General features: G+C 36.7%; 1 protein-coding gene across 3 annotated transcripts in view; it reads left to right on the top strand.

Moving 5' to 3' along the window:
• LOC140169152 (polypyrimidine tract-binding protein 1-like) overlaps positions 1-20,542 on the top strand; it is a 296,067-nt gene that overhangs the window by 138,782 nt on the left and 136,743 nt on the right. The window contains exon 1 of one of the 3 annotated variants that reach the window (XM_072192736.1): positions 1,650-1,904. The exons of the other annotated variants lie outside the window; for them this stretch is intronic. Within the exon in view, the coding sequence (XP_072048837.1) occupies positions 1,851-1,904 (54 nt within the window). The 5' untranslated portion in view covers positions 1,650-1,850. Of the gene's footprint in view, positions 1-1,649; positions 1,905-20,542 lie in introns of those variants that run through there. 3 annotated transcript variants of the gene reach the window in all.

Below are 20,542 nucleotides of genomic sequence, written 5' to 3' on the forward strand. Positions count from 1 at the left end.
CCCTTATGCCCCTTCTATAATAAACTGGTTTAAAGTTGTCCAAGTTGAAAACATTGGAATGACTTGTTAAATCACTTTGGTAAAGGAAAAATGCACTCGAACATACTCTTTCCAGGTGCTGATATGTCAATTTTTACGCATTCACAATTTGCACATCACGATCAGAAGGGACTAGGCCTGTTTAAAATAGATACATTCTCCACTAGAGCAAAAAATGTTAATTTCAAATTCCATTTGTGAGTGTCAATTATATCACTCATACATAAATTCTAGACAGTTCATTGGTTGATTACCATTTATCATTTTTACCATCACCCTCTCCGTGTGATAGTCTTTACTATCATAGTGCTCTGCCGAAGTGCGCCTGCGCCAAGCCGTGCACTGACTCTGGATCTCGCCGATTTAATTATGGGTGGACCCCAAAATGTGAAGTATATCACGGCAAAACATGGTGTTATGTTGATGAAAAAATGTATTTCCTACCTTAAATAGTATTTTAGTAATAGAATTTATGTATGAGTGATATAAAACAAATATTAACTGTCTTAAATTAGTGTAATGGTTAGAAATATAATCACTTTCGGTGAAAGATGTATTGTTCCATTCCACTCGCGTTCCGGCTCGTGGAATGGAACAATCCATCTTCACCTCATGATTATATTTCACCATCACACTCATAGACAGTTAATATTTGTATACTTTTGCTACAATTCTGAAGTCATCATTTTCTGTTACCAACACAGATTTAATTGAGTGCTTTAGCTGTGACCCCTCCTCCCAGTGTCATCTGCAACCCTGTCAGCTTTGACACTCTTTTGGTTTTACTTGGGTTCACAAACTATGTTGCCCCTCGATAGTAAATGAAGGGAATAGTGAGCTATCACCATACAGGTATCAGAGTACCAGTACGGAGTCTGCGCTATGCCCAAGTTCTGTGACGAAATATGACCAGTCCCTAATAGCACACCACCACAACTTTCCAATCTCCTGTTTTTTTCTTGCACAGAACAGACTGCTCGCATAAATATGATTAACATGTCATATAAACAAACAAAGTTAGCTGACTAGAAAAATCGAAATAAAATGTTTTTCCTGCCTTGTCCCAAAGGGGACCAGGACACTTGACTTTGCCTGATGAAATGCTTCCTGCCACAGAAACAGAAGGTCGACCCTACAACTCCCCTGATTGTTATGGTCTTTCCAAGGCAGAATGCTATTTTTGGCTCATTTCTCTCAAATTGCTCCTTGTAAATACTATCTGGCAGGGACAGGAGTGGATTTATTCATTAGCTGGCACAGAGACACAGTGTTGTGTTGGGAAAACATCAAGTTCAGTTTGGTTTTTGGTCTCAGCACATGACTGACTGTGTTGTAGCCTAGATCCAGTGTATGGTTGTAGTAGTTCATTGCTCTCAGACCAATTGGAAGTTCTTGGAATAAGTTACTACTAGTTGGCATGTGTGCATTTAGTAGTATCTTCATTCATTGCATTGAAGTAGCTGAGTGTAGGACTATTTTGTTGCATCAATGATAGAATAAAGGTGTACATCAGCAGCAGATAAATTTGTGTGTAGCCAAGTTTTAGCTTACAACCTACAGGGCTTAAAGTGTGTTTTTTTTGGCAAACTGCAGCGACATTCAGATGATTATAACATAGATGCAAATGTGCATGGTGATACAGAACTCTTATGTGTAGTGAGCTGCAAGTGACATTTTGAAGCTTTTCGGATTTTAGGATCTATGGTTAAACTAGAGCTGTGTATTTTGGTGAATCAAAGTGACAGTTTGAAGCTTACGAAGAACCTTGACTTGAATGAGGATTAGTTGTGAATTATAAGATAGAGTTCAAGATGCCTGAAAACCAGAGTGTTCTAGCCAATGGTATAGTACTTGGGAAAAGAAAGGTATGTTGAAATTAATTGGTTTGAAGCATGGTTGGTTGATATATTAATTATTATGTGAATCTTTAAAAAATATCACAGTTAGGTGATGAGGAAAAAAAGAACCTATTCTACAGACGTCGGATTAACTTGCCAAGTATCCTGGTCAGGATTTTTTTTATCTGGAGGAGGTTAAATGACCAAAAAAATAAAATCACAGAAAGCTTGAAAGATCTTTAAAAAATCTGCAGCAGGCAAGCTGGGTAGATTCAAAAGTGGTGACAAATTTTGTAGTGGGGAATAATCGCTCTAGAGTCATATCATGGACATCGAGCTACTTGACCCTTGAACTCCCTCCCCATCCCCTCTTATGGACACTGACTGACCCTACCGCCTTAAGGTATACAGGTGGGAAATTGGAGGAAAAAGTGATGGATTTAATAAGAAAAAAAGGATTTTTCCTGGGATCTCAAGAAAACTGTCACAACCAGATGACTTTGGTATACCAACCCACTCAAGGTCTCTTTGGTTCACATCTTCGTGCTTGACCTTCTGACTTCACCAACAAACATTGTAACATTCCCCCATAATTTCCCAACATTTATCATGTTATTATAGGCTCTGTTGTTGCAAAACAAAATGAAGGTAACCATTAATTTTGAACTTAGCAGAACTAGAGATGTTTTGATTCAAGCTGATTTACATTAAAATGAATCATAAAATGAAAGTAACCTCCAGATTAGGATTTGCATTAACTTGAGAAGAACAAGGTGGTACTCAGATTTCATGTGTCCAGGGTTGAGGATCAGAAAGCCTTTTCAAAATGGTTCTGGTCATGAGTTAGGCTTTCTGGTTCTCAACCCTTGAGAGTCAAGTGCTTGTTTCACCATGATATTTAATACATGTAGACAATAGACATGTAGAATCAGGAAGCCTGTTCTGAAAATTGAAGAGGAAAGTTTGCTTTCCCAGGTTATGCATAATATAAGCCTACATGTAGGCCTACATTGTGGGAAATCCGATGTTTCTGCCAGGGAGATTAATATTTGTTTACAGGCCAGCCTAAAGGTTCACTAGTGCTAGTTCAAAGACAAGGTTCTGGTATTCTACAAAAAATTATTATTGGTAGCTTCCGTATCTAAATAAATGACTATAATTAGGCCACACGTGGGCGCCATAGCAGTTTGATTTCCCAGTTCACAATTAGATGTGATATTATCTCATATTTAAATGTTCTTCTGGTGAAGTGGGATTACAGAGAAGTTCAAGGGCAAGATTGAGATTATTCACACAGTGGGTTTGGTTTTGGATTGGTTCACAGGATCTGGAGCGATTGTGGCACACTTTTCTTATTCATTGATTCTGTTTGTGTGGCTACTTATGGGAGATTATGAGACATTTGGCATTTGGGAGAGGAAATATGCCAAGAAACTTGGAAATTTGTTATTTTTGCAGGGAATTTGGATATTTTTCTGTTCAGTTGAAGTTCCATGTGTCACTCTGCTGTGTATACCCACTCTGCTGAGCTGTACTGGAATTGATGATTTTGGCTCACTTCAATCTGGAATAAAATCCATCGTGTGAATAAATCCAGTGATGCTCCTCTCTGTGGTTTAGTAAATGGTTGGGAATTGTCAATTAGCTTTGATTAGATATTGATGAGTTCAGTTCTCGGTAAAAATTTAGCAATGCTGATTTATTCATAAATGTCTCTTGATAGTTTTATGTATGAGACATGACAGTTGCTGTTCATACATGGAGAGAGAGTTGTGTGCACATGGGATGGAGGTGTGTGTGCGTGCCTTTGATTTTACCTTCACTAGAGGACATTTTTGTGCTTTTCACACCTTTACGAGGACTCTGTCCCAGTTGTCAACTTGTCACCACATTTTCAATCACAGCATAACCTGGTAAACCTGTACAAATATGCCAAAAATTGACTTTTTACAAAAAGTACCCCAGTTTGGCAGTAAAAACTTCAACTGTGTGTTTTTGCCCCTGGTTGGCCAATAATTCTCTGTTTTTGATAGGCATTAATTAAAAAATTTGGAACTGTGTGATTTTCCCTAGTTGGCCATGGAATTGCCCCTGCTTCCATGGATGCATACATTTGAATTTCCATTTCTAGATATGTGCTGGCATTCACCTTCACATCACACTACTACCTGATGATAAGCAATCACTGTTGTATTTCCTATGTTGCCAGGGTTACCAAAAAAGTTTCCAATTTTCGGCCAAATATGGACGAAATCAAGATGGCACTTTTCATCAGTTTGATATGTTACCATGGCAACTAATTACTTCTACATTGCATAGACCTAGATTGTGTACATTTCTTAAAGGTTACAGCCTAAAAATTATATGAATTGAACAAATCGTTTGAACGTGACAAAACTGTATCATGAATGCACATCTCAAGTTGATAATAAAGACTGGCATTTACAACCCCACCGCGGTACAGACATAAACAAAAGGAACCTTTTGATTGTTATTTGTAACATGCCGAATTGAGAGCGTAGTCGGGCAGGTAGGTGCCAGGCTTTTTGTTTTTTGAGGATGCCCTGATTATAAATGAGTCTACCCATTAATAATTCATTTCTCTTTGACCTGGTTGCAATTTCGAAAATTTCACACTTTGCTAAGTAAATAGACCTTCCTCGCTATGTATTCAAAACTAAATAGTAGCAATATAGTAATCAGCATTATTATCAAAATTGCTACCAAAAATCCAAAAAACATGTAGATTGCAGAATGCTCAATTAACAACAATATGGAGGTATTTTCCCTTCTAGCAAACATGGTAGAGTATTTAAATGAATGACAGGCAGACATGATGGGATATAACATGCATTCTTCATTTTAGTTCATTGATTGTTCTTGTCAGATTTAAATCTTAAAACATGATCAAAATCACCAGAAATTGAAGATTATTTCCTCTTAAAGCAGTCATCACAACTCTCCTGAAATAGAATCAAGTGTCAACGAGATTCAGGAAATGTTTTGTGTTACTGATTTGAAAACACTTTCAATATGTCTCCTGATAGATTTTAAATTTAAACGACATAGACTAGATTAGGTAACTTCTCCCTCAAGACTAGCCCAATGTCTTAATAATCAATCTCTGTCTTTTGTACAAGTTCAAAAGCAAAACATGCTTTTAAGGGGCAGTTCACGATCGATAGCTTCAGTCGGAAGTTACATCACCGTGATTATGTATGAATGACCTTTTTTACACCCCCCAAAAATGTTTATCTAAAAACAAAATAACTCTTCAGGGTAACGCACCCCTGCCTTATTTTACTGGGAAATGCCCAGTTTGGTCCAGGACTGTATGCCTACATCATAGAAATGACATACATGTACTGACCACCTGTACAGAATGGTCGACTGCAGATCCGTCGTATAACGCTTTTTCAATGGGAAATGAACTTTGCTGCTTGGATGATGTCACAATGAGGTTAGCATTAATTCCGTATTAAAAAGTGTGTTCCGACTGATCTGCACTGGACCGGCCTCTGTAGCTAGGACAGGTCAGAAAATATTTCACTTTGGTCATGTAGTAATGTCAGCCTGGTGTTGTTATTCATTCATGAATCTATCCTAAAAGGATACAACTTTAAAATTAAATCAATCATTGGAATGAGCTTTTAACATGTAGACCTATATACACTATGGACCACAATAGCCTCGTCCCAATGCCAAAGTTCAATAACCTCAATGAAACAATAATAGAGCAAAATTTGACCTTAAGTTGCGGAGTATGAGTTTGTGTACCCAAATTTTCAAAGGTCATTCAAATGAATGTGCAACTGTATTGGGGTTAAAGAACTGTGCCCTGATAGATGAGCATGTTGAGGATCCTAGTGATATTTAGGAATCTTAGATCTAAAAAGATACTGAATTTTGAAGGAATCACAAATGCTTCTTTAAACAGGAATAACACATCAAAACAGGGACTTTGAAAAGGAAATTACTGTGATTACATTGATTATGTTGTATTTGAACTTGGTCTGTGAGGTTACAGACATTCTCCCCTAGGACTGTTTATAAATTACAACAGTGCAAAAATATCCGCTTGGTTATAATCATCCATTTACAAGTCTGTCACTTATGTTCTCTAAATTGTTTCTTCCTCTGATCTTAGAGTGGAGAGATTTTACTTTCTGTGGCCTAACAGTCATCATAGTACCTTGTGTGTTACATACATTAGTTTATATACAAATAAGATAATTTGTGGTCAACAAATTCCAAAAACTAATAAAATGAGAACATCTTTACCTATTTTTGGTCATTTTTGGATGAATTTGACTCGTCATTGCAAGTTTGTGTTCGAAACCTGTCAGGGTCATTGTGTAGGTGTCTTTGTGCAAGACTTTTTATTTCGCTTGCTCCTCTCCAACCAGGTGTATAATGGGGAACTGATGGGGAGGATCGTCAGTGTTGTTGGCACTTGGCAGCCACATAGTTTGATATCGTAGTGGCATTGAAAAAATTGTATAGCGATCTGAACAAATTGAAAATGCACTCCAATGCCAACATTTATTTTTGTTTATTTTCAAGCAAACTAGGTTATTAAATTTCTATAGATTCCATTTAAATTTCAGCTTATCATTTTGGACACCCTACCATACATTATTTGTCGTATGATTTTATCTGATCTTGACATTTAGGAGTTACTGTGACTATCTTCAGGATTTGATCAATTCCTGTTATGTTTTCCGTCAAATTTATGTCAAAATTTCTGAGACTAAATATTTGCAATTTGGATAAACAGTATGCTATGAGTCCCTTAGACACAGGGTAGGGCACAGATGCACAGTTTTGTGTTCTGTTGGCAGTCCAGGGAGAAGGGGGAGGGAAAGGTATACCAATATCATTTCCAGTTAAGGGCTCGGTCACCCACGTTTGCACAGTATATTTTGTGGGACCTGTTTGCTATTCAAAAGTACTCATTGTCCGCCATTTTCTGTGATTCCTTTTTTGCTGAACCATGAAATGGTCTCGGCCTATAGTAGTCTATGTTACTTCCTTACTCCCTTCCTTACTCGGTAACCTTTTGGTCTGAAATGGACATATCTCTAAATGCCACGAAGGTATGAGCCCATGAGTGGTGTCATATGAAAGAGGAAAACATAAAGAATATAATAAAAATATTTCCAAACGTCAGAGGTCATCCAGGGGTCACAGGGGTCAAAAAAGGTCATTTTAACCAAAAATGCTCCGATTGAGCTTAAATTTAAATGCAATGATCCTTATGACATTCTAAACATGTTTAAAACATTTTACAATTTATTTAAAGTCAGTAAGGGGTCATAAAGGGGTCAAAGGTCAAGTTGTTTTAAATGCTCCAATTGAGCTGAAATTTAAATGCAATGATCCTTATGATATTCTAAACATGTTGAAAATCTTTTAAAATTCATTGAAAGTCATTAAGGGGCATTAAAGGGGTCAAAGGTCAAGTTTTCAAAATGCTTCAATAAATGAGCTGAAATTTAAAAGCAATGATCCTTATGACATTCTTAACTTCGACGATCAAGGTATATTAAAACGGCAATTAATGAAACAGTCTTATTCAAATTAATACTATCCAGCACAGTATTGCTGCTTGATTAGATCGTCACAGTCATCTGCCTAACTTACCTTGTTCCCTTGCAAAGGGCACAGTTGCTCTAGTTTATTTTAAATTCTTTACTTTTCCTCTTTCATTAATACCACTCGGCCGGTCATACCTTCGCAGCATTTCGAGATTATGTCCATTACAGACTCCGGGTGACAGTGGTATAGGCCTAACAGAATATACTGCCGAAGCCACATGGTTCAGCTATGGTGCGGTTATCGCTCTAGTTTCGATTAAGGCACCATTTGAATCAACCACCCTTTGACCAATCACGGGCTGTAGGATCATCAGACGCCAGACTTGTAGTAGTCACTGAAAGTCGAATCTGAGTTAAGTCAAGTCATCAATCCCTCTAGTCGAGTTGAGCCATGAAGCCTTTTGAGTCCGAGTCAAGTCATTTGAAGTAAGTCAGTCGAGTCGAGTCAGGCCATTATGTCGAGTCGAGTTGGATATATTTTGTTGAGTCATTTCGAGTCACTTCACGTTTTATATGCTCATGTTACCAGGTTGGTAAACTTGCGTCAAATCTGGACACAAATTAGTTCATGAGTATCTTTATCTCTGGCTTCAATTATACCAATACAAAAAAAGGAAGAACTCATCAAGTCAATATGGTATTATTTTCCAAAATTTTGATCTTTTATATTGTAAAAGGTTACAGAAATACAGATATTTATTATTTATATTGGAAATATGTCTGTCAGTTGCTGATCTATTTGAAGTGAAACAGGATGCTTAATAGTTGATTAATTTTAAAACCATATCTCCACTAAAGCTGCAAAAAATCTATACCCAATTTAAGAAAGGAAGTGTTCTTCAAGTGAAATGAAAGTACAAGGATGCTCTGCGGTCAATAACTGACCTTTTATTGACCTGTCCCCAGTGACCTCCAGACTGTGTTCAAGATTGTGTGAATGATTGATTATCGGTTATTGATTATAAACAAAAAGAATTGGAAGATTGAAGTGAATTAATACCAGATGAATAGATGTCCAACTCTGAAACTGTATTAATATTGAACCACCATTGCAGTACAAAAAATGTATACATGTGTGGAAAAGATATTTTTAATTTGCTAAATGTAAACTGCAGAAGATTGTTGCTTTGTTCATTAGGCCAAAAAAATATGTTTGGTTGCCCTCAGAGACCAACTCAAAAAATCAGAAAACCTGGGTCGTTTTTTTTTCCTTTTTTTCCAATCACTTTTTTTTTTATAGAAAAAAACCTTAAATTTGAACAGGATAGAGTGACCTACCGACCCTCCAAATTTTTGTCTTGGAAGGGCAACCAAACAATTTATTTTTTTGGCCTTAACATAGTGTCATACTCATAGCAATTTTGAGTAAAAACACAAACTTGTAAACAATTCAAGCTACTCCACTGACAGTAGCAATCCCTTAAAAGAAGGACAAAATTACCTGTTGATAATATTTGATGAAATTATTGCTAAAAAGATAAAAAATGTATCTCAAATATTTCCAACCTGTTGTACCTGTATCGGGTGTGGTTTAGTGATGCCAGTCAGGGGGTGATGTGACTGACTGATGTCTAAGAAAGATGATGAATCTGGGTTTTGTATTGGTCAAAAATCAAGAAATCAATTATATCGTCATGAAACCGTGGTGATGTAAAATATATAAAAACTTCAAAATACTCTGAAAGCAGCCACTTAGATGAGTACTTTGCATTTTGTGATACCATGTGTGTAAATTTTGTTGCTCCTAAAGCAGGGCGCCTTCAAGTTGGTGCAAGAATCTGTTGATTTGTGTTAAATTGGCTTGTTAGAATATGATTTGATTATTACAAAGCTGGACAAAATTGAACCCCTACTGATGAAGATAAACTGACCAATAAAGGCTTTGGAGTGTCCCAGTGGAGTGTTTACAGTCAGTGCAGTGAACTTGGACAAAAGGGAAAGAGTAAAAGTTTGAAATATATTTAATGTTGCCTAGGATCATTGAGATTGGGATTTATAAGGTATTTAATACAAACAGAATCACATCATTTGAAATTTGAAATGTAGCCCCTGATAAGTACCGTACTGACGCATGTATAGTCCCACCTGCAGTAAAGTCCCACCCCAAATTTTCAAAAATTTCAGAAATTAAAATAATTTAAAAAAATTTTTTTTTAAAGTTATTTATTTTTTCGTCCCAGTTTGTAGTGTCCCAGGACCTAGACCTAAATGCTAGGATCATTCATGGTTAACCTAAAAAAAAATATAAAAAAAATTCAAGATGTTTTGTATTTTTAATATGAAAATTTATACTTTGTATTCATGTAATACTCTATTAATGATTTCAAAATGCATTCAAATTCAATGCATTTTTTTAGGTCAACCATGAATGATCCTAGCATTTAGGTCTAGGTCCAGGGACACTACAAAACCGAAAAAATAAAAAACTTAAAAAAAAAAAAAATTTTTTTTTTGAAATTCGAGTATAGTCCCACCCCCCAATTTTGAAAAATGTTCACCCAAAAAACGAGGTGGGACTATACTCGGCCAGGATGGTACTGGAGCATACTATATGTATCAGAGGAGATATGAATGAACTGTGGCCATGCTGTGGCCTGTGACAATTTTAGCGGGAATTTTAGTCGGAGCAGCAAGCCCATGTCTCCTACTTTCATAGTGCGACAATGATTAAATCTAGGTTGGATGCCTTACTAACTTAAGTGATCTTAATTGAGACGGGTATATAGACAGTTACTTCCTCAGTGGGTAAGAAATGAGCCAGCCTATCTCCTGTGATGACATTTCCGTGAATTTCACTTGTTAATTTCATCATAAATTGATTCCAAAAGTTAAATTTAGATGAAAATGTGATCTAAATCTTTGTTTGAAATAATTGTGGGTTAATATTATTTATCAAAGAAAATTAAAAAACAAAAGTGATACGATATTTGGAACTATGGTTTTGCTCAGTGGGTAGGCTGCAAATGGACACACGAGGGCATAGTTTTATGATGTGGTCAGTTTCTGTTGTACAAGGTCTACAGACAAGACTGGACATGTGCTTTTTGTCCATTACATGGTAAGTCCCATTCAGACTCCACATTGGCGATGAAATCTGAGCTAGGTTTTTTCGATCTTGGCGTTGAAAATGCTCATCGCGCGGTGGAATTTTCCATTGGCGATGAGAACTATTTCACTCTCTCTTGCGTTATTTAGGCCGTGCACGCTTGTGATTGGTTTCTGGCCGGCGGAATTACCTTAAAAGGCGATGCAGACTCAACATCTTGGCTGAAACACCCTTCTAATGTTTGTATTAACACGCCAACCCATATTGCACTGATTTTGTAGTTCCCAAAATATAACGCTGTCACATTGCTCCATCAAGGAGGGAAGCTGACAAACAAACAAACAAACAAACATGTCCACCTGTACTTCCATTTTCTTTTTGACCTGACAATGGCCTATTGCAGACAGGGGCTGAGGGACATCCTTGGCGGGTGGGGAAAAGACTGATTGATCATTCATCATCCATGTATGTATTAGATATATATTGATTGGGAAATGTTACAACATTTATTCATGCACACTTGTTTACATAGGATACCATATTCATCAATAAACCAGGGGGCTCAACTCTTATATTGACAGGGTACTATATTATGTGGACAATTGCCAAATTTGACAGGTTTGAAGGTACCGGAAGTGCTATCTGAAGGATTTTTCAGACCGTTTTTTTCCCTTGACCATTTTCTACCATGCTTGCAAGAATTTTCTCTTCAACACCCCACATCAGGTCACACATGGGCGTAAGTCAGTTTTAAAGGGAATTTTCTGCTTTATGTAATATGTAGGAACTCCTTTGGGGTTTATTCCTGAAACGATAAGCCAAGGGGTACACCAATACTGCTGTTTTGATTCTTTCTCAAACATCTAACTAACCGTTTTACAGAATACATTAATGCATTTATTCTTGAGCAGGCCCAATAAAATATTTGCAATGCAATTCAGCAATCATGCTTCAGCAAGTGCAACACTGTTATTCATGATTTGACTCCTTACTTCAGGCTCAGCAGTTTGGGCTTAGGTCCCCAAGCTCACATTTCATTCAATTTCAATTCTTTTTCATCCTCATGTTTCACAACATGACCTGGAAAACTAAAACGTGTTAAGAATCTCACCATTACAACTTTTTGCCAGCACTTATCGCCTCTGTATAGCCATGCCTGTGAAATCATGATGAGCCGAAATAACATCATCCCTCATTGCCAAGTTCAATAACCTCCATCAAACAACAATAAATCAGAAGCTTACCTCAAATTGGGCAGTATGAGTTTTTGTCCCAAAACATACAAGGGTCATTCTATGCATGTAAAAGCCTATAGGGGTCAACTAACTTTGTACTGAGGGATGAGAATGTTTGAAATAATGGCTCATGATAATGCTACAGTCAACAGTAAATAGGTCAAGTAAAGCTAAGAAATAGGTTCCAGTCTTCCTTTGCTGCATTGAGTGAGACTCTGAAACTATTCAAATATAATGAGAATAATGTTCCTAACAAAATAATGGAGCAAGTTAAAGTCCGAGAGTGAGGCCAATGTTTGCATTTCAAGAAATACTTGTATTGGTGGTGTCACCTTATTTTTCCCTCTCCCAGAGGGGCATGCAAATGGCCTAAATGAATATAGAGGGAGGGTATGTTTGTAGCGGGGTGTACAAGTCTAAAGAGACAGCAAAAACAATGCTATTCTGTAAATATGTAAACGCAAAGAATGTTTTTCCCCTCACTTCGCACGCTCATGGGTTTTTTTCAGTTTTAAATAAATCTACTTTTTGCCCCAAATAGTTTTGATTTTACAGCAATTAGCATCAAACTCATCCACTATTGATCATTATTATGTTTTGATGGATCTAAGTGTGTGAAAATATTGGATTCAAAACATGATAATAAAATTGGATGCTTTATGCCCATTGGGCTCAACCGATCCAATTTTATATTACAAATGGCTGATTTTATTTTCACATGCATACAGCAAATTAAAAAATTTCTGAAAACGGAAAATTTGAGTCAGGCGAGCCTTTTGAACAGGTTTTTTTAAGTGTTCTTGTCGCCTAAATGTGGTATTTGCTATAATTGTTTTTGACTGGAGGGGAAATCCCTCAATATGGGGAATTCCCTCATGCCCATGCAATGAATCTCAATTTCAAAGTATACATTGTGAATGTCTACTAGATAACAATGATAACCTTGCCATTTTCATAGATGACACTAAATGGACATTGCCCTTTAAATGATTGACACTGTATCAATACTAATGTTATCTTGTGCAGTGTTTATGTATTAACATCGTAATCTGTCTAAATCCTGATAGAAGCTATTAGTAGCTCCTTAGCAGAGCAAACTATCCTCACACCTTTATGTTGTTGCCAGTACAAGGCATGGTGAATACTAGATGTTAGCAGATCCCACAGAGTATCTCATGTTCTTCCAAATCAATGCAGTGTTTTGGTTTTAATTTACCTCACTGGTACATTGTTAACTTGTAAGGTAATTGCTAATTTGCACATTTCTTTTCACAAGTTAGAAAACGAGTGTTTCTTCAGCAAGACATGGGCATGTAAAGGGTTAATGCTTGTCTGATGATGTGACAAGTAAGAACGAAATGATCCCGCTGATGGACATCAGTCAATAGCTTTGCCTTCATCAAGTTCATGTAGATTCTATTACTGGTTAATGACAGTATTCTGGTCTAAATTGAAACTTGCATCTGATAAGAAATGTTGTGTTTTCTATTTTATTCAGTCTTTTTGTCACAATTAATAGTTACGTAAAAATTGTATTTGAAACAAATTTAGGGCAATAAGCTCGTAAGGCAAAATGGATATGTCTCGGTCTCAGAGCCGGCAAAGGTTTTATATGATAATCCATTCCGGAATGTGTTTTTTACCCAATTTCTCTGTAAGGTTCAAATTCGGCTTTATCGTATAGCAGTTTGCTCCTTATTTTGAAGTAACTGCTGTAGACCCAATTTTGCATTTGTATAGCACTTTTTATGGTGCTTTAATATGTGACCCATCACATCAAAACACGGCAGTTGTCGTCAAAAATTAACTTACAGGTTTCTTTACCAGACTAAAGGACTGCTTTTAAGCTTTAAAATGACACCTCACCCGTTGATGTCGCATGTAGATTGGTGATTTTATGTGACAAATAGATTTCAAATTCCTTATTATTTCCTTTATTTTTTGGGACACATTTTCTTTATTATCTTTAAATGTGGGTTTCCGACAACTGCCGTGTTTCGATGTGATGGGAAGTATCCTGATTATGATGAATTAGCCAAAAACTGCTACGCAAATTTTTTTAACGAATTCGAACCCTGTTTCTCTGAGACAAATACACACCACAAAACAAATGAAGATACTTTTTCCTAATTGCTCATAGACTTGTTCACTGCATTTTGAAGAATCATACCAATTCGTAGATACAAACCTGTGTTTTTTGTTTTCCCATCGCCATCTGCTGTACAGTGCAAGAGGAAACTGTACAGACTGTGCTCATCACAGCTCATCGAATTGATACATATCACACATGGGAAGTGCTCAGGTCGCATTACCATCAGCGCGGATCCGATGCACCTTCTTATTGGTTATTTGATAGCGTAGATTAGTTGCGGTTATCTGATTGCCTAGCTGCTGTGTATGTAGGCAACTACGAAAAGATACTGTTAATGTTGGTCCCCGGGGTCATGAACCACTTTGCCACGCAAAAAGTCGGCTTTTAAAATTGATTTTTTTTTATATAGAAGAGTGTAGTTTAAATCACCAGATTTATACCAAGTGCGATTAAAAGTAAAATGCAGTCGTTTGGCGATTTCTTATATAATTATGAAATTATTATATCTTGATACTTTTATTAAAATATTGACCTATTGCAAGTAGAAGATTTGAAACCGTCAAAATAATCCAAAATTTTAGAGATATGTTTCATGATTGAAGTTGATACAGTTAGTATGCTGTGTAAGAAATGTTGAGGGGTGTTGTAGAAATCCAAGGGCCCTGCCGTACTTTTAAAGGGCATGTGGCCCATAGAACCACTTTATTTTGAGGTCTGAAGATTTGTTTGATTCTGTCAACTCCTGTCAAATGATTTGTAATCAATAGATAAGCTGTATTTGTATGCTTTTAAAGGCATTGTTCAAATATAACCATCACCCTGAAAGAGGATTCCATGCATTGATGTTGATAAACTGGATCAACTTATGGTATAGGTGAATGCTGCCCTCGCTTGACCAAAAACCCCTCACACATTAGAAACAGTGTGCAATACTGATACTCCAGTATGCATCTACAATCACAGCCGATATAATAATAACATGGATGGGACATAATGCTACAAGTAATATAATATTCCATCATTATGGGTCACAGTCCGGGGAGGGGTCAAATGCAGTGTGATGTCATCAAGATTTTCACCCAACATTAAGGAATGCACAGACCCTGGCCAAAAAGATCCCAATTTCAGGCTCCTTTGGTGAAAACTGAAAAGGTTAGGCGAATGGCTCAGTATGCCTACACCTTCTTCTTCTTCTTCCGAAATAGTGTCAACTTCATTGATGAAGGCTCAGACACGGGTTACTGCTTGAATAGGAATTTCTTTGGCAGGCCTATATTAAACACTCTTTTCCTGATAATTTCACCCCATATTTCACACAAATTCTTTATCTAAAGCCAATGAAAGTGGTCCCATTTTCAAAATGTTTTCAAAGAAAAGTCAGTGATTTAAAGGTTGATATTTTCACATGATGTAGGTCAATGCTTAATATTGGAAATGGTGAGGGCTGCCCTGAAATGACAACATGTGATAGTATACTAATACAGCCCCCTCCCCCTCCCCTCAGTTCACATTAGTCCTGGAATTTTATCCTTATGATGGTACCGACCAGGAAAAGTAGCCTTATCCACTTTGTCAAATCTGCAGCAGGATTTTTTAAACTCCCAATACATTTATAATTGAAGCAACACCTTGACAATATGCAACACAGTCTGTGATGTTAAAAGAAAATAATAGTATTCTAATATCGAGTGCACAGGGCTTTCTAAAGGTTTTATATTCCATTATCATGGAGCACATCGCGTTGAAATGTATCCCATCATTTAAGGTAACAATGAATCTTGCCGAGTGCAGACACCTGTTTGAACTGCATATAGGCTCTAGATGCAATTTTCTTATAAAAATTGAAAGGCAAGCACAGATATAGTGTACATTCTCTCTATAATAAATATACCCCCCTTAATAAATGCCCCCATTTTTTAAGTCAAATTGACCAAAATGCAGAGATTGCCATACCATAGCATGCAGGTAAGCTTAAAACTGACATTTGTTGGGTGTCGTGATCGCCAACTTGGCGGACCCAGAAGTAATTAGCAATAAAAATAGAACAGGAAGTAAACAGAAAGTGACCCATATTTTCGCTGATTGTACGCGATTTTTAAAGTTTGATCCTAATAAGGAACGCTGTGTTCATCAGCACCTTAAAACCCTTTAAGTTGATGCTAACATTTACAAACCAATGTGTGGGGTGGAAATCTCAAGTCTAGATGCCCGCAGGTGAATGCACAGTAACGGTTAGAGGTAGTGCTTAATGCGACTCCATTCCTAATCATAATTTAGGTTACAATATTGTGATAATGGGAGTCACGCGCCACAAGTCGGCCTTGTTAACGGGTATGTTTTACAGGGCCGGGGTTATATTACAGAAAGCAGTTGATACATAGATAAAGGATGTTTAAACTATAAGCACCCAAGCTGTAGCTTTACCATTTAGGATTACACAATTTGGGGTATAAATTGTTCATAATAATTACACCAATTAGGGTTGCAAATTTGCTACCATCAGCCTAGGCCATTGACAACTGCAACAGGGTCTGAGCATGGGTAGCACTTATATTAAAGTGACCCCCCCCCCCCACACACACTGAGGGCCTAATTGCATCTTCAAATGGACCTATCACCACTTTGGAAGATCATTGAATTTACGATCAATCAATCAGCTTATCCTTATGTTAATTAACATGTTTCAATTGATGTTAGCCAGTTGCTTGATTTATCGCTTGCTTAGTTGAATGATTGTTGGATTGATAACCGATTGTTTAATATTACATTATTCAAACCATTTCATCCCTTATTGTAGTTATCTGATTTGGTTACCAAAACTGTAAACCGTAGTTCCATGTCAAATTGAAGCAAACCCCAGTGGAGTTACCATTGATAGCAGATAAAATGGAGAGCAACTTTAAAGATTAAATTGATAAATATTGGTTGAATCGCTAAGATTTCCCTCTTCTTTTTAGTCTCCCAAAACGCTGTTCCGTAATCTCAGTATATATGTCCCTTCGTGAACTGACCATATTTGATTTGGTTTTCAAATCTCATCCTCCCCAACAAGAGGTCAGAGTTCAATATTTTACTGATTAGTTAATGCCTCTGAAACAAGTCTCAGTAGTGAGGCTACATCTGGCTCCTAGTGTATAATGTGTATTGGCGAGCTAGGGGCATTGTGTACATTAGTAAGTGCTCTCAACACATGCATACAAGCTGGCCATTAATTTGCATAGATGCGAGGGAATTACAGTCGTGACGACGAAATCGCATGACTTGTTAGCCAGTGCGTGGGTCCTAATGATAACTTGTCTGGAAAGAGAATGGACACTGAAATGCTACAATAGCGCAAAGGAATATTCTTGATCTAGAGATGTTTTAGTTTTGGCTTGATGTTCAAGAAATGAAGCTCCTAATATGTTTTCATTTCTAGTATATTTTCAAGTAGACCTCCCCATCAGATTTGCTGTTCCGGACTCCTTCCCGGGCCCTCCTTACTCTCGATGTTACATTTTACTTTTACATTGGGCGTCCGACAGGGGGACGTGTCCTGCCACTTTACAAACTAAATTGTGTTCTTTTCAGCCACTTTTTGACAATTCTGGGCAAATCATTGTGAAAGTGAAAGAAAACAGAGAGCGTACCACCAGTCAAAGTCTCCGCATCATCCGATAATGAGGGCCAATTGTTCCATGAAATGCGACAGGCGAGACTGCTATGCATTTACCGCATATTTTCACGGTCTATCGCGTAATCACAAAAGCATGCAACACTCTATCGCGTATAGGCCATATACGCGAAGGCACACAGCGCTGGCGTGATTGTTAGACACGGCACGATCAAACAATCAGGCCTCGGCCCTCATGAATATGCGAGAACTTACATCATACAATACACATTGACTTTGACTGGTGGTACGCTCTCTGCTTTCTTTCTCCTCTGTGATTTTACCATTCTCTCTTATCCCATTCTGCCATGGCTGGCTGCCTTCATTCCATCTCCCTGTATATGTGTCTCCAGCATTATCAAAACTAAAATTCTGCAAGTTTGTTTGTCTTTGCTTCCTTTCCTCTCATCTGTAGTGCCTCAGTGTTTGTTATTCCTTATTCCTTCCTTCACATCTTTGCTTGAATAAAATTCATTTCCCCTTCTTATATTCGCTGTGTTTTCAAATCTTCAGTCAGTAACTAAATTTTGTTGTCAACATTTATTTACATTGTTGTCATAGACCTCAAGTCAACAGTAAATAGGTCAAGTAAAGCTAAGAAATAGGTTGCAGTCTTCCTTTGCAGCATTGAGTGAGACTCTGAAATACAATGAGAATAATGTTCCTAACATAATATTACGGATGGGCACATACTCAATGCCCATAGCCAGGAATTATTTTTGGAAGGGGCGGATTTTTGACAAATTTACCTATTGTAGAGGACAGATTTTGGAAAAATATGACTGTTTTGGAGTGTTACACAAAATTTGATTGATTCTGGTAGGAAGTATTTTGGATTTGGGAGAAACTTTCAATTACCTTGGCCAACTTTGGTGGAATTTGTAGATATTTTGGCTACAGGCCTGATGATATTTTCTCCCATAATTCTTCCTTTCACCTTTCTCCTTCCATATTTAATTATCTATCTTCTGTGTCCTATGCACAGACCTGGGGCGTTGGAGCGTATCTATGTAAGAATAAGAGTATAGGGTCTATGCCATTGGGTGGACCCCGGGGTGGACCACAGACGGAATATTCGCCATCATTCATGTTCATGATGTTGTTTCTCCCTTCATCTCATGGGAGCAAAGGTGCATTATAAGTCAGTGATGGATGCATACTGTCAAATCCCATCAATCATTAATGTTTTGTGTGTAATGAAATAAAATAAATGCGTAGCATTTCCATGGCATCAAATAGAAATTGCACTTGACCAGTAAAATTGAAAATGGGAAAAATTGCAGTGGCTGAGTTAAGGCCAATCAAAGTCGATTTTGAGTTTCCCGTCACCCGCCCTCACTTCATTTTCTGACCCTCACTTGAATTCATTATTGTGATTTTCCAAAAATACTGGTTATATTTGCAAAAAAAAATTATGAATATCCCTTTATTTTTTGTGGAAAAATCAAAATCAAAACATACATTTTGCTGTCAACCTTGCAGACTCTTTTTTAATTATATACTTTTGAATCTCATTTGGGCTAAACATCCATCTTCAAGTGAGTGAGCGGTAAATAACAACACATTTTGCATGTGTGTTGGTCATATAATGAAAAGCAGAAAAATAATGAATAATGAAAAAGTTACCTCACTTGTTTTCAGAAATTATGTGACAGGAAACTCAAAATTGACTGTGTGTGGCCTAATGTGTAGCGGATAATTTCTATACTTGCAAGATAATTTTTTTAAATAGAATACAAATAATACAAATAATTAATTTTTATATAATATTTACATACACAGTGCGCTTCAGATTAAAAAATAATAATCTTTTTCGAGTCGGGGAGGAGACAAAAGATGGACAGACAGAGACAGAGATAGAAGAGAAGGAAGACATGAGTTGGAGAAAAACAGACCATGCAAATGAACCATTAATAAAAAACATTCATGAAATTCACAAATAAAGCTCAATTTAGTTAGATATTGTACGCATCAATTTAATTAACTCTACCATCACATGATCCTATCATGTTTTATTGATAACTCGCAACATACAAATGTTTCCCAAATGACACTATTAAATTTGCATTAATATTGTGAGCCAATATGAACATTTCAAGAACGTTACAATTGCATTATTTACGATAAAATGGAATAATTGGCGATTCATTTTGGCACTATTAAAAGGTGTGTTCATCTGACGGATATTATTGTAAGTTTATCATTTTGAGCTTATCAATTTATATTTAGTGATCAAATTGAAATTGCTTAATTTTGACTGTATATGCTTGATTCATTCTAATGTATGAGTTTATGAATTATTATTATTATTATTCAAGAGATGCAATCCTATTATAAATTTTGTTATAAAGTATAAAATTATAAATTTTTGCAATTTTGATTAACATATTCTCAGCACAGCTATTTTTAACAGCAATTAGTTTCCAATTTATAATCAATTTTTTGCATATGATATTGTTTAGCAAAAAATCCATAATTTGAAAAGTGCAACATCTGTTGCAGCTCCCCGGAAAAACCACAATGGCCGCTCTGTTGCCATGACGATTGGTTTGGCTCGTGACTATGGGTGTCATCTTGTGATTTGAGCATGGTTAGAGGTAAAGGAGAGATATTAAGAGAGCTGAGTTGTGCTCTTTGCGTGGTTTTTTGGATGTCCATGTATTTGGTATAACGCCTGATTAGGCACCTCTCTGTTTTTGCTCATTCATGTCTGATGATGTACATTGAATGATGCATGTACTTTCAGCTTAGTGCATGTTTTTGTACAGTTTCAAAGGCATAATCTGGTGGTGGTGGTGGTGGTGGGGGATTTAGTGGGCATGCCTATGTGAATGTGCGGCACATTTGAGGTGTATATTAAGGCTTGTAGATTTCGATTCAGGGTTTAAATTTTTTTTAATGGTTCAGAGAAGGTGTTTTTTCAAAATTCATCAAAATCTTGAGCAAGTGCTTATTTGCATTGTGTTTTTAGCAACATTTACAGAAATTTTCCTGATTTGGGCAAATCTACCTTCATTTTGAACATAAATAATAATAAAAAAAA

This window comes from Amphiura filiformis, chromosome 1 (genome assembly GCF_039555335.1).
Source record: "Amphiura filiformis chromosome 1, Afil_fr2py, whole genome shotgun sequence".
In the NCBI taxonomy this organism is placed as follows: domain Eukaryota; kingdom Metazoa; phylum Echinodermata; class Ophiuroidea; order Amphilepidida; family Amphiuridae; genus Amphiura; species Amphiura filiformis.